The following is a 14,686-nucleotide window of genomic DNA, read 5'->3' as shown; positions in this document are numbered from 1 at the left end:
GTTATGTCCCTAATTTTCAGCCACAGGACAGCCAATATTTAGAGTAGTATTCATCCATCTCTCAGCAGTTAAGTCCACTTTTTAAAACCTGGAATCTGAAAATGCCAATCTTCACTGTCCTAAGACACTCATTAAGACACAAGAATACAGACTGGGTATCTGAGAAGGTTTGCTCAGCACACTTTTGCAACCAGCAAATGGAAAAACAAAACAGAATTTAGTGTGTAATTCACTTATCGTAGAGATCCCAATTGAGGTGATGTTAGATTTAGACAAGGGAGACCTTGTGTCCAACGCCAGTGGAGCCTGCAGACCCACCTTAAAAACACACTCCAGTTGTCACCTACCCACCTCTTCCCAACACCTTCTCTGCAGTGGCCAGCAGAGGCTGGTTTCAGCGGACAATAGCCCATCTTACTGATTTCCAGCCACTTTCCTAAGTCCCAATCTCCAACCGTCCACATGGCTGCTTCTATGCCACAGAGGAAGAGGAGGATACTTTGGTTGTATGGTCCGTTCTTCCCAATGAGAAAGGAATGGGGAGTATGGGACACTTTAATGTGTTTAGCCTCCCCCTCCCAGTCACAAAGCTTCCATTCCATCTGTGCCTTAAGACGCGAGCAGGATCAACTGCCTAGCCACGCCCTTAACTTCCTCAAACCTGTAGACATGGCCTCTGCCCATGACCACGCGAGTTCTTCCAGATAGGAACCGCTACTGTAACAGAAGTTACAAATGCTATGTCCACTTCTGAGCGGACATAGCCCAGCGCAAGAGTAGAATTCTCCTTTCTCTGGCCTTTGTTCCATAATAATGCTTAAAGGTCATCTGGAAGTAGTAAGCTTCCAGGGCTGTGTCTGCAACATTTAAGTTCAACTTTGCCAGTCAGCCACAAATTAAAAATTCTGACCTGTAAGCCTTACCCTACCCAAAGTCCAAATGATGGCCAACTGATTGTCCATACTAGAAGGCTGGTTTCTTTGCTTGGAGTTTTACCTCATTTTTAAAGTTTAAGGTAGATAACCCCACCCCCATCAAATGACTAGTTTCTAGAACTGCACGCGTCTTTCCAGTATTTATTTTAATCTCAAAAGGATTGGTTATGTGCTTGAATTCCATCTGTTCTCTAGTGATCCGGCCTCTTTAAGTTGAAGTGAGCATTTACTAAGATGAAGGTGTCACCTTAGGAATTGAACTGACATGGCTTGGGGTCGATGCACACATCCTTTAACACCCCAGGCAAGCACTCGTGGGCAGATTTTGTGATGTGGAAAACATGCCCGGTCCACATCCTTCATTAGCTAATCTCCAAAGAATGCCAATTTGTAGGGGAAAAAAATCATGAAACATATTGTTTTAGAGTTTAAGAATATAATTTAAAACAAGCGTAAAATTTTTTTCAGCTTCCATTCTATTTTTTCGTATGAATGGAAACTTGCTTTCCCCAGGCATGCTGGGAAAAGCCATCTGTCTTCCACAAAATGTGCCATTTCTTTTTAATTTCCTGGCACATGGGCTTAGGAAGGAGGCCTGCTACAAGAACCTCCCTGAAGACAGGAACTGTTACAATGTGGGACTCCTGTAGGGTGCCCCTCATTAGGGCGCTCTGACGCACTGAGAAGACTGACACGCTCCACTCCAGCACACTCCTGGCCTTCACATCCGCATCTACTTGAGCTGTGGCTTCTATTATGTCCTTAATGTGATAATCGGCAGCTACCCAAGCCAGGTGGTCTCTGGAGAGCGGACTCTTCCAGCTTCCGGTTGCTCTAGTCCATCTGGCCCAGGCCTGTACCTGAGGTCCGAGGTCTCTTCAGCTGCAGGAGACTCAGCATCACAGTCCTGCCCTCGTCCTTTGTGTTTTCTTTGGCTTTGTGGCTCTACATTTTTCCTTTGGTTCTGGAAGTCCACCTAAGAAACGACCAGTCCAATGGTGGGGAACTGGCTTGCCCTGTCACTCCACGTCCTATGTACTGACCGCCCCTCCCTCCCCACTTGCACCTCCTGGCAGGAGAGACGGGTGACACACAAGCTCTCACCTCCTTGGCAACCATCAGAAGAGTCTACACCTCCTACACTTTACCTCCCTACCGGTCATTGTGTTCAGCTTGCTTTCTGCCTCCTGTGAAGCCACCAGCTGAGTGAGCTCCTCCTCTCACGCGCCCCTGGGTTCCTGTAAGTTCGAAGTAGATGTATCCAGGTTTCACAGATGTGAGGCCCAAGGACTCAACACATCCACTTCTTCAGGAACCTGTTGATCACACATAAAAGTCTTCATCCTATATGCCCAGAAAACTTCACTTAACTCTAAAACGTCTTTAATTCTTTCTGGCTTTACCCATGCCATAAACTTAAGTTCCTGAAGCCAGCTTCTTTGGTTCTATGAAGTCTCAGCTGCTAATTCTGTAGAGTATGCCTGCGATTCTGGCTCTTATGAAATTAGAATTTTCTTTGGGATTCTATAACAGAATTGGCATCATCCAATTAAATCCAGAAGCTTCCCAAAGTATTTGTATGGGCACACATTTGTTTCTATGGGGTAGTGGCTCTCTGTGGTGAAGCTTTAAGTTCTAAATTTCATTTCAATAGAAACCTAACAGGGTACAGTAGAATCACATTTACCTGGAGACCTGCTCTCCAGAACTCCAAACAACAGTAGTGGTTATGAACTCAAGACAACCCAAAAACCACCACCCAAACCAACCAAACACAAAACAGAGCCTCCCAAACACAACTGAAAAATAAAACAGTGGCTTTGGCAGTGGATAAAAGACTCCTGGGTACCTAGCAACCACAGAAACAAAGAAGTTTCTATCCTATGACTACCCAGGTCACAGAAAGACTGGCTTGGTGTCCTCCTTAAGTAGCAGCCTTTTTGCGCTAACGGTGACACATGCTCAAGTTAGACAACCAAGAAAGAGAGGAGGAACCGGTCCCCAGTGGTGTCAGAGCTGCAGGGCAGACCCCCTCCTCAGCCCGGGCCTGAAGCATGTGAGGGCAGCAGGAGGGGCAACGACAGCACGCAGGAGCACGCACCCAAGTGAGCTCCCAAGTCCACTCACTGCCATCCCTCTATGTCCAGAGCCATGTTGGCAGCACTTTACCGATGCCAGTGGGAGAGGTTGCCGATTTTCAGCTGATGGTGTTTGGGTTTGTGGCATATTCCACGGAGATTCCACCACAGGTAAAGGAAGAAGTCCCTTGCAGGGGTAACAAGCCGTCTCTCCGGAGACCCTGGCTCCTCCGTCGAGATGACCAGTTTTAGAGCCTTTATCTCTGTTGAGGCACAAACGCTCCCACTCCCCGCCTTTGACCCAGGAAGGACTTTTCACTGATGCTGACCTCAGACACACACTGCAACTGTTTCCATCAGGATCAACTTCAGGGCATTTTGCTGCAGCCGGGCCCCAGCTCAGGCCTCCCGCGCACATCCTCTCACAGGACAAGGACAGAGTCTTCCCCTGGTCACACACGTGCAGAGCTTTCCGGGACGACCTTGGCTGGCAGGTGTGGCTGTCACTGAGCACGCGAGGCTTTCCTCGTTCTGGGTGCTTCTGGCACAGGTAGGGGAAGGTACGCGAAGAGGTGAGGATGGAGGAGGCCACTCCTCTGCGCTGGCAGCAACTCACGTTCTTAGCTTCATCCCAGCCACTGCTCCTTATCGACATAAGATTAAACCTTCTTGCTTTCCTCTTGAGCTTCTTCTCTGTGGTCACCGAGATGCTTCCTTTCTAGAGCTTACTGGACACGTCCTTGGGCCAGCAATGGGTCTGGCCCGCTGCAAGTGTGGACTGCCCCTCACAAAGCATCAGCTGCCTCTTCCTAAACACTGTCTCGGCAGCGGCTTCCCCTGTTAACTTCTGCAGTTCTCACAGCAACTCCGCGACGTGGGCAGAACTAGTCACACTCCAGGGCAGGCTGCGGCTCTGAGACGGCGTTCCGAGTGCTGGCAGCTGCACAGCTAAGACATGACAAGGCAAACATCTAACCCACGGCCCACACGGGCCGTAACAGCAGCTTCTCCTTCAAGCTTCAGAGTGACGACATCAGATTATTCCCCAACATCTCTATTTTGATTTTGCCACGGTGCTCTTTTATCTCTTTCCTGTTCAGATAGTCATTGAAATTAAATTTCAAAATCGTTCCAATAATGTGTTCAGCACACTGAAAAATTGCAAAAGAACTGAGGTGTTGTTTCTCCAAGACAATGACTGTCCTCCCCAGCCCTCCGTCGCCTTCTGCATGCTGCTTTTTGCTGGCCTGGCGATGCTGATTGCAGCAGAGACCAGAGATCCTGGATATTCACTGTGGTCTGTGTTCTACTTCCTTAGGAATCCAAGTTGTTTGTTTCTAACCCCAAAATATTCAGGCTTCACTTGGGCAAGAAATTCACTTAGCATGGACTGCAAGGAGCTTTATTATCTCACACCATTAAATCATCACAATGAAAGTGAACACAGATTTCCTCAACATCCCCCGAACAGAAAAACAGTATCTGAGTAAGTGACAGGGCTGCCGTGCAGAACTTGAACAGTTTTTCATAGTCTGAGGTATGGGACTGTACCACGAAGCCTGGTGACTTTCAGTGGGCAGGAAGACGGCTGTCACACGGCCCAGACTAGCAGCAAATACCTGTATGCAAGCTCTCAAGAAGTCGTGGAATCAGCATTGCTTTCTGCATTTATGGCCTATAATTTTATGCTGTCATTCACGAAATGCCATTAGGGCCTGGTGTGCCTCCAGCCCAGCTCAGCCTGGTTCCCATCTGTCCTGCCAGTGCCTCCCAGGAGGTTGGGGGCTGTTGGCAGAGATGTTCCTCTACGGAGTGCATCCAGTCTGGCTCAACAATGAGCCCCTGGCCTCTAGGCACCACCCAGCTGCAGCCAAGACACCCACGGCAGAGTTTCTGGCTAATGAGAGCCCTGGCATCTCTCCAACCAAATGGCAGAGACTGGAGAATGTCAACAAGTCTCTGAGGTTCAAGTCATTGCTCGGTGAGTTTGAGGCTGGATCTCACGAGCTTTAGAAGAAATCAGTTAACAGAGGCCATGGCCCACGGGGAGCACCGGGAGGCGGCCCCTTCCCCGGGGTGCCCGCCTCTGCCGCTGCTCTCTCCCAGCTCAGTGCCTTCGGCCTCCATGTTTCTCTCAGGGCCGTGGCACCAGCTTGCTTCTCGGGGCTGAGTGCTCTCGCACCTCCCTGTGCCTGGCTCATCTGTCAGGTTTCGGTGGACCGGCCACCCCCTCTGGGGCCAAGCAGGGTCCCTCCTGCTTACACACTCCCTCAGCACCCTGTGCTCTCCCTGGGGACAACTGCAGACTTATTATAGCTCACTCAAGGTGTACTCTGCCTGCCAGATAGGAAGTACCACAGGGCAGGGGCCACGCTGGGTTAGCAGCTGGCCCAAAAAGCACTTTATAAAGACCAGTCCGTACCACCAGGATTAAGGACACTAAGACCACAGTTCCATCCTGGCCAGAGGTGTCACGGTCCCTCTCCTAGGATCCAGTGGGGACTCACACACTCCAGGACCTGGAGTCAGCAGGCCTCACTGTCCTGGGTTCCTTCGCTAATGACTCTACATTCCCTTCAGCTCCTAAAGCTCTCAGCACACACTTGCCATGTGTGAGTGCTAAACAGTTGAGAATACATCCCAAGCATCCTTCTGCCTGCATCAAGATGCCACCCAACAACATCTTTGTTAAGTGGCTTACAGAACACAGCTGATTAGAACCTCCGTGTGGGTCAAAGTTCAGAGCGGCCATTTGGCCCTGGAAGCTAATGCCGCTGCATCTGGCCTTCAGACAGACATCCCTGTAAGTGGTTCTCTCTGGTGGTAGAACTACGAGTGATTGTTATTTCTTCTAGAACTTTACTTTTCAACCTTTTCCATATAGAATATTTTACTACATTTGATTCCTCCCTCAGTCACCTGACAATTGAGAGAGAGAGAGAGAGAGAGAGAGAGAGAGAGAGAGAGAGAGACACCTCTTATCAAGCTCTTTCTTTCCCTAAATTGCCCACATAGCCTTCAAGACCACCAGACCTTGTCTAGAGTAACAGGTCTGGGCATACTATCCGTGTTTCTGCTTTGCAGAGAGGTGAAAACAAGTTGGAAGGGAGAAAGAACTACGCTGTAACTGTTTAAAGCTGTTTCCCCAGCAGGCTGCTAGAAGAAATATTCAAAAATGACAACACAAAGTTCTGCAAAGCATCCCCAGGCATCGGCGTGGCTGGCTGTTTCTGGCATCCTGGCCACAAGGCTCCTCTAAGCTGAACCAGCAGTGATGATGACACGGTGCACAGACCACACGGGTGCACAGCACTTCTGCTTCATCTCCACCCTCACTGCATACGCAAAGCTGAACTCAAGTTCTGAAAGCAGCAGCAGCAGCAACGTCCTCACGTTCAGCACCTGGAACCTACTAAGGCACCGTTCACCTCAGGTGGTGGTTTAACATCACTAAGGGCAGTGGCTCTCTTATCCATGATCCTAGCAAGAGACGTTCCGGGATGCTGGAGACACGAAGAGGAGCCAGGAGGAAAATTCCCCCCAAAAAGCCATAAATAAAGCTACACAAATAACACTAATTATCATGGAGCATTAAAATAACCAGGAACATGATTTGTTAAGAATGTGTGAAGTTTTCCTGAAATGTTTCTTTATTGTAAAGAAGATATTTTTATCAAAGCTTAAAAAATAAAGGCTCTAAATTCACCAAAAACTTGCTATGAATATCTATGGGTTTAAAACATAAAGGAAGGCCAGCGCCGCGGCTCATGAGGCTAATCCTCTGCCTGCAGCACCAGCACCCCGGGTTCTAGTCCCGGTCGGGGTGCCGGATTCTGTCCCGGTTGCCCCTCTTCCAGTCCAGCTCTCTGCTGTGGCCCGGGAGTGCAATGGAGGATGGCCCAGGTGCTTGGGCCCTGCACCTGCATGGGAGACCAGAAGAAACAGTTGGCTCCTGGCTTTGGATCGGCGCAGCGCACTGACCATAGCAGCCATTTGGGGGGTAAACCAACGAAAGGAAGATCTCTCTCTCTCTCTCTCTAACTCTGCCTGTCAGAAAAATAAATAAATAAAGGAAACACATGCATTTCTTTTTATTTACTTATCTGAAAGTTATAGACAGAGGCAGGGAGAGAGCTCTCCCATCTGCTGGTTCACTCCCCAGTGGCCACAATGGTCAAAGCTGGGCCAGGCTGCAGCCAGCAGCCAGGAGCTTCATCTGGGTCTCCCACGTGGGTGCAGGGGCCCAAGCACTTGGGGCCATTTTCTGCTGCTCTCCCAGGTGCATTAGTAGGGAGCTGGATCAGAAGTGGAGCAACCAGAACTTGAATGGGTGACCATATGGGATGCCAGCATTGCAGGTGGTGGCTTTACCTGCTGTGCCACAACACTGGCCCCAACCACATGAATTTCAAGAAGGGGCAACAGACCTTGAATCTTAAAACTCAAGCAGCCTGGCGCAACTTCCTCAAATGCCTCCTCAGAAATGGGGAAGTCAGGCCAGGGTTTGACACAGTGGTTAAGGTGACACTTGGGACACCTGCGTCCCATCTCAGAGCCCCTGGGTTCAAGCCCCAGGTTCCAGTTTCCTGCTAATGTGCACCCTGAGGGCAGCAGGTGATGGTTCACATACTTGGGAGACTCAGATTAAGTCCCTGGCTACCATCTTTGGCCTGATGCAGCCTCAAGTGTTGCAGGCATTTGGGGAACGATCCAGCAGATGGGAGATGTTTCTTTCCCTAACTCACTCACTCACTCTCTCCCTCTCCTTCTCTCTGCCTTTGAAATGAGAAATAAAAATTATTTTTAAATCACCTCTATATCAAAAAACACATAATTCTCACACATACTTAATTCCACAAACTTAAAAGCACCAAGTAGCTGTTAAAGCTCCATTTAAAAGTCACATTTTGAAAATATTTTAAATAAATGCTATCATTTAAAACCGATTCTGAATATATTCCACATTTAAGAAATATCTAAAGGTTACTTTGGTTTAGGGATCTAGGTGACTCTCTCTGGCTAAACTGAACCATTCTGTGTTATCTGGTTATAATTCTAAACTCCCAGGTAGGAGCAGGTACAGAAACTGATACTTCATTCTGTGTTTTTCCTTTGTTCAATTTTTCTCTGAAGAAAGTTTGTAAAAGTTTTAAACATGAACACCAAATTAATTTCAAAATAAGTTGCTCTATAAATAATTAGAACTTGTTCAGCTAAGTCTTCAAGACTGCTCATGAGTGAGCATATAAAATGTGAGGCTAATGAACAATGTGGTACTAGTACGTCCAAGTTATTAAAATGGCAAAACTAATAGTGTTTATTGGTGGCAGTTCAACCAATACAAGATGCTACACAGTACATATTACCACATATTAAATGCACTTTAAAGATGATTTAAAACAACAAAAAAATACATATATAACCACAGCAATTACAACACACATAGAGCCCTCAACCCTGACATACTTCTGTGAATAAGAATCAACATGAGCTAATCTTAGCGATAGAGATTAAGGAGGCAACACATGCACAGCGCTCACACTCCCTGGGCAAAGGTGGTGTGACTTACACCTCAGATCGGACAGCTGGGCGGGGAGGAGGCGTGAGAGCGGGGGAGGGAGGAACGTACCGTGCAGATATGAGGCCAGTGTTCAAACTGCTGTAAGATTCCTTGGTTAAGGTCTTCTTTATATAATTCTTTGTAAAAATGTGGAAGCTTAGATATCCAAATGCCATTGTTATGCTTGTTTAATATTTCCTTTATGCGGTTTTGAACCTCATCCATTTTATAAGTGTAAGAAGCAGGAGGCGAGACATTTGGTTTTTCAACAGTCTGATTTAAATTATCTTCAAATTAAAAAAATGATAGAATTAACCGAAACGCACAACATTTTAGGTGATCCCCATTACCATCTACAGGTGTCTGCAGGTTTTTGGGGACTAAGGGACTGAGAAGGGAGCAGGCTCAGGCAGACCAGCAGTAGGACGCTCTACCCCTGCAGGGAGCAGCGGGGTCCAGAAACCCGCAGAAGAGACCTCGCCCCTCTCTCTTGCAAGGACATCTCACGGTTTACTTTAGACATCAGAATGATCTTCTGTGACATTTACTACTTAGTCAGACATTTGCTACCTGTAACTAAGGCAGGTAAAAGTTTAGATGATATTGGTATATATGCAATGCTGAATTTATAGTCTACAAAAGCATAATGATATGACAGAAGAACACTTTATAGAGATAAAAAATTGATTCAGATTTTAAGATTGTGGTTACTTTCCCCAATTATTAAGGAAAATAAATAATTTATTAATAAACAATCCTGCTTCAAGAACTGCCCCAGCTTCAGTTCATAAACATGAATAAAAAGCTTGGAACCTACAGATAACTATTAATGCTTTATTTTTATTTTTCTAATGTTTATCTTTCATAAGTAGATATTTACAAAGTTTTAGCTAGCTCTCATATATTTATTTTTTTATTTAAAATTTAGAATGCCTGGATTAACACCCTAAGACAATACAAAATTTTGAGTGTTCATTATAGCTGTCAGTTCTGGTATTTCAAGAATTACGAAATTCATTCCAAATCCCTTCAAAATTTCACTGGCATATAAACCAGCGTGAATTAAAAATTACCTTCTACAAGCAGTACCGCAGCTGGGTCTCAGTCATTTCTATTTTGCATTATCTTTAACTGGCTGGTAGAGACACAGGGACTCGTCTGGGGCTGCCCTAGGGCGGGCCACTCCCTGAGCACCCTCAGATGCTAACTGCCCTTTCCACCAGAGGGCATGAGGGGCTGCCCTTCCCAAGACTCGATGGGCACAGAGAGCAGAAGCACCCAGAGTGTTCATATACTTTTCCTATTGAGTGCATGGCTAATTTATCTGAGTTCTTCTCTAACAGTGAGATTCAAGGATCAGGAAGAACAACAAGAACTAGGAGTTTCTCTGCACAGGGCAGACCTCCCTTAAGGAGAGCAGGCCCAGCAGGGTCTGCAAAGGCACCTGCTGTGTGGGGCCACTGCAGACACCTAAGGTTTGCACGCTTAGTTAAACTGAGATCACTGCAGGCTGCCAGTGTGTGGCAGAGACCATGCTGACGGGCGTGCCTTTCAGCACTGCAACCAGTTCTCGGGCTTCTGCAGAAAAACGCTACAGTAACTCAAGCCCCTAAAAAGGTATGTGCTTTGACTGAAGTCATATTTCAGAAAACGCACATTAAAATAACTCATATAAACAAAAAGCACACTGTTCAACTAATCTCCACAAGTCCTGGAGATGTATTCTCAGGGAAACAAACATTTCAGCTCAGTGAGGATCACACCCGAGACAGCAGATCACGTGAGGTCACACTTCCACTTCCCACACGGGAAGCGCTGGCCTGACAACACTGCATTCCCGCGCCTCCGGGGGGGGGGGGGGGGGGGGGACTCCAGGAGGGCGGCGCCCGCACACTGACTGGGGAAGACAGGTGACCGGGGTGACTTCCTAACCTCAGATTCCTAGACCTGAGGACGCTCCACGTTGTTTCCCGAGCAGCCCCTCTGGATGTTGTAACCTGAAGGGTTAGTTAAAGCCAGATGCGCAGTGGCTCCCTGCAGTTTGGGCGCCGTCAGAAACTGATAGGAGTTTAAGCTCGCCCTGTCTGTCTGTCTATCTGTCTATCTACACTTTAAACCTAAATAAAGGAGTCCCTTTAAATGAAGCCTCAGCCTCTGGAACCTGGGGGCTTATCTGCCTGAGAGTGAGAGGGTAAGGTAGCCACATGGGCGTGGACAAGAGCAGGCCTCAGGTCAGAACACAAACAATGTTTCTGAAGGTATTATTTTCTCTGCAGACCCCTTAGGAGAGGCCACGCCAGGCCCTCCACTGGGGGCTGCGGGGCTGAGGAAGCCGGTGTGCACCATGGAGACCACCCCAACACACACGTACCGCTCATTTCCTTGCTACAGGATCTTGCGAGATGCATCTGAAAAGATGGCGACAGTGATACCTTCGGACTAAACCTGAGGTAGCAAAAAGAAGAGGAAAATAAAATTCAAATAGCAAAGTCTATACTGTACTTCCCATCTAAAGTCTCTGTGGTGCTGAAAAGCAAAATGATCCATTAAGATATTTTAAAGCTACAAAAAATGAAAACGAGCATTATCTTTCACATCTAAAATATGAAACAATATGTTAAGGAAAGCATGTCAGAAGCTAAATTTTAAAAAGGCCTCTGAAAGATTCTTTCAGACCCGGGAAGTCAAAATTACAATTAATCACCTTTAAGGGATTAGCAAAACAGAATAAAGAAAATAATGCAAAGAATAAATAGTTGAAACTATTTTGGAATATAAGAGAAAAATAAAGAGCTTACATTGCCAGATATTGAAATGCATTATAAAATTAGAGCAGCTGGACAGATAAGCTGAGTAAATGACAGAGAGCTGAGAAACATGGAGTTTACATGCTAACACATAACAAAAATGACATCTCACACCAGATGGAGATGACTCCAACAGCTATCTGAAAAACACTCTCACCAAAATAATGTTATATGATTTATACTGGATATATGTAGGAAGATTTTCCAAACAGGAGGACAAAGAAAATACCACTCCCCCAACACACATACTTTACAATCAGATCTGTTTCTCTGACCAGATTCTACATATATTGATTATCTGTATTCCCAGAGCCTGTGTCAGAGTTTGGCATATGTAAGGGAGACCAAATATTGTAAAAATGATTGAATGAATCATGCTGGAGTTACTCAATGACTACTTTTTCCAGAATACACATAATTTCCCAATATTTGAATAGTATGGAACACTCTTAAAATTACATCAATTCTTTCAAACGAAGAGAATTTCATCGTAGTTATATTTTGATGAGTTTCCTTTCATGGTTTTTAAAAACTTTTAGACATTTTATTGAAATCCAGAATACAAACCAAGAAATACACGTAAGTGTGCGGAAGAGTTTTTTGTCCTCTGAGGACACTCATGATAGCTTTTTAAAATTTATTCTTTTCTATTTGAAAGATGGAGACAGAGAGATCTTCCATCTGCTGGTTCACTCTTCCAAATGCCCACAACAGCCAGCGTTGGGTCAGGTTGAAGCCAGGAAGCCAGGAACTCCTCTGGGGTCTCCTACTTGGGTGGTAGGGACCCACATACTTGAGCCATCACCTGCTGCTTCCCAGGATGTAAATCAGCAGAGAGCCAGAACTGGAAGCAGAGCCAGGATGCCAACCCAGGCACTCTGACACAGGATGTGGGGGCCCAAGAGGCAGCTTAACTGCTGTATAGCACTTTAATTCTGGAGGATTTGAATAGATTGTAGGATGGCAATAAAAGCTTATTTAGTGTATGCAATTATAAGAGCATCAAAGCTGTGAGTGGTAACAGGAGATACCAAAACATACAGCATACTTTCTACCTCTATTTTCAGATTAATTCTTCCTGAATATTATAGAGGAGAGTTTCTGGGGAAAAATGATATTTTACACAAAATGGAATCCTTTCACACTGGTTTAAAGGGCTATGATACTACAAAACCACTTTGAAAAGGCAGAAATAGTCCAACAGAAAAGCTGGGTGAAGGGGCCACCAGACATCAGCAGCCCTCTGCTGTGAGGGCCCAGCAGCACCTAACCAGCGCGGCAGCCTCTACACACCTACTCCACTTCACCAGTGCTGCCCAAAAGCAGCCCCAGGCAATACGTAAGCAAGATGTGGCCCCGTCCCAGGAAAACTTCATGTACAAAGAGGCAGGGGCCTGCTCTGGCCCACGGCGGTAGCTTGCTGGCCTCCAGCTACCTCGTGGAGGCACAAGATGCAGAGCCAGAAAGGAACTGGGAGATCATCTAGTTTAACATTTTCACTGGACAGATGGGGAAACCACAGACCCACGGGATGAAACAACTGAATTTTCTTAGTCTGGCCACTGAGTGGCAGCACCCACGCTAAGACTTCAGGTGGTCTTGCCGCTGTGAGCTCAGCACCCTGGTGAGGGCTGTCTGATGCTACTGTGTAATTAGGGGCACCATCACTGGAGCAAAGCAGAATGTGTAACTGACAAAGTTAACTACAGGAAAAGGTTTCCAGAAACAGTTGTAAATCATACCAAAATAGCATCTTACAATACCCTGAGAGAGCGCTAAGGATGGACTTTACAAAGGGAGACTACACACAGGCAGAGGAAATGGAGAACAGAGATCCACTCAGAGAATGGCATCCAGCAAAGGTGGACTTGCCAGTAACGACACATTTCTCTACTACAAATGAATTTGCATTAGGCAAAACAGAAAGTATTATTTTCTTAACCCAAACACTTTTTTTTTTTTTTTTTTTTTTTGGACAGGCAGAGTAGACAGTGAGAGAGAGAGAGACAGAGAGAAAAGTCTTCCTTTGCCATTGGTTCACCCTCCAATGGCTGCTGCGGCCAGCGTACCATGCTGATCGGATGGCAGGAGCCAGGTACTTCTCCTGGTCTCCCATGGGGTGCAGGGCCCAAGTACTTGGGACATCCTCCACTTCACTCCCTGGCCACAGCAGAGAGCTGGCCTGGAAGAGGGGCAACCGGGACAGAATCCGGCGCCCCGACCGGGACTAGAACCCGGCGTGCCGGCGCCGTAAGGCGGAGGATTAGCCTAGTGAGCCGCAGCGCCGGTCCAAACACATGGTTTTAACGTTTATTATCCTAAGTCCACCAAATTTCTCCTTTTAGCCAGACAAAGCCCAAATACCTGTTGTTGGCAGACAGGGTCATGGGCTTCTGCCCTGCAGCGTCCTTGAACAGCTCGTTTCCAACAGTGGTGGGCAACGCGTAAGCTGGCAACGCAACATCAGTTATAACTCCAACAGCTTGGCCTTTGTCTCTTAACAGTGCTGGACTCGGTTTTTGGCTGACAGAAAAATCTGAAGCAAATCCTGGCTGCCTGAGTGTCGCTTTTGGTTTTCCTATGAGGCACACACAATGGAATCAATTAGCTTTCCCAAACCCTGGTTTCACCACATCGCCCCTGCCCAGCTGTGCCCTGCAATCTTCCGGTTTGTAAGCACACAAGGAGGCCGGCCGCCTCAGAGGCTTGCTCAGCAGGGGGAGACAAGGCTGGGGAGCTCTCAGCAGAGGTTCCTCACCCATCGGACTGCAGTTACCCTCCTTCTACTCCCTCCCCATGCTGGGGCAGCCGCCTGACCCTCACGCTTACAAATGCAGCACACTCAGCCGTAGGTCAGTCCTCCTGCCTCCTCCCATCAGAACAAGTCCTACCCACTTTGGCGCCTGGCCTTATATCTCCTCAGGGCCACAAAGTCCTCCATCGCCACACAACCACGGGATGGCTGCCTTGTCTCCTGCCGCTTCCCATCATCAGTGAACTGTTTTTTGAGGCCCTGCAGTTTTAGACCTGTCAGCGTAGTGAGAAGCATGCAGCCAACCCAGGCTGAGCTGTCTGTACACTTTGGTGTACTATATAATTCAGGTTTTTCCAAAACTACAGGTTTTCTACTAAAAGACACAACTTGCTAAAATAATGACATAAACCATGGTTCTTGGTTCATCCAACATTCTGGACGAGGCTCTCAAATCACATAAAGCATGTCTTTGCCATGACATGCTTAAGTAAAACCTGCCGAGTTCTCTCACTTGGTGCAACCGCGCCTCTTAGGTAAGCCATGCTTGTCAC

The 14,686-nt window shown here is 46.9% G+C and overlaps 1 protein-coding gene across 6 annotated transcripts in view; it reads right to left on the bottom strand.

Moving 5' to 3' along the window:
- TDRD7 (tudor domain containing 7) overlaps positions 1 to 14,686 on the bottom strand; it is a 71,613-nt gene that overhangs the window by 35,496 nt on the left and 21,431 nt on the right. For 4 of the 6 annotated variants that reach the window (XM_051856279.3, XM_070054746.2, XM_089318636.1 and 1 more), the window contains exons 4-6: positions 13,745 to 13,958; positions 10,945 to 11,018; positions 8,643 to 8,860 (exon numbers count right to left, since the gene is read on the bottom strand). The exons of 1 other annotated variant lie outside the window; for it this stretch is intronic. In XM_051856279.3, coding sequence (XP_051712239.3) covers positions 8,643 to 8,860; positions 10,945 to 11,018; positions 13,745 to 13,958 — 506 coding nt within the window. The remainder of the gene's footprint in view (positions 1 to 8,642; positions 8,861 to 10,944; positions 11,019 to 13,744; positions 13,959 to 14,686) is intronic. One more of the 6 variants, XM_089318638.1, reaches the window with a different exon arrangement.

The sequence above is a fragment of the Oryctolagus cuniculus genome, chromosome 1 (assembly GCF_051225735.1).
Source record: "Oryctolagus cuniculus isolate XC-2025 breed Fujian yellow rabbit chromosome 1, ASM5122573v1, whole genome shotgun sequence".
NCBI lineage: Eukaryota > Metazoa > Chordata > Mammalia > Lagomorpha > Leporidae > Oryctolagus > Oryctolagus cuniculus.
This window is presented reverse-complemented; position numbering and strand designations above follow the sequence as displayed.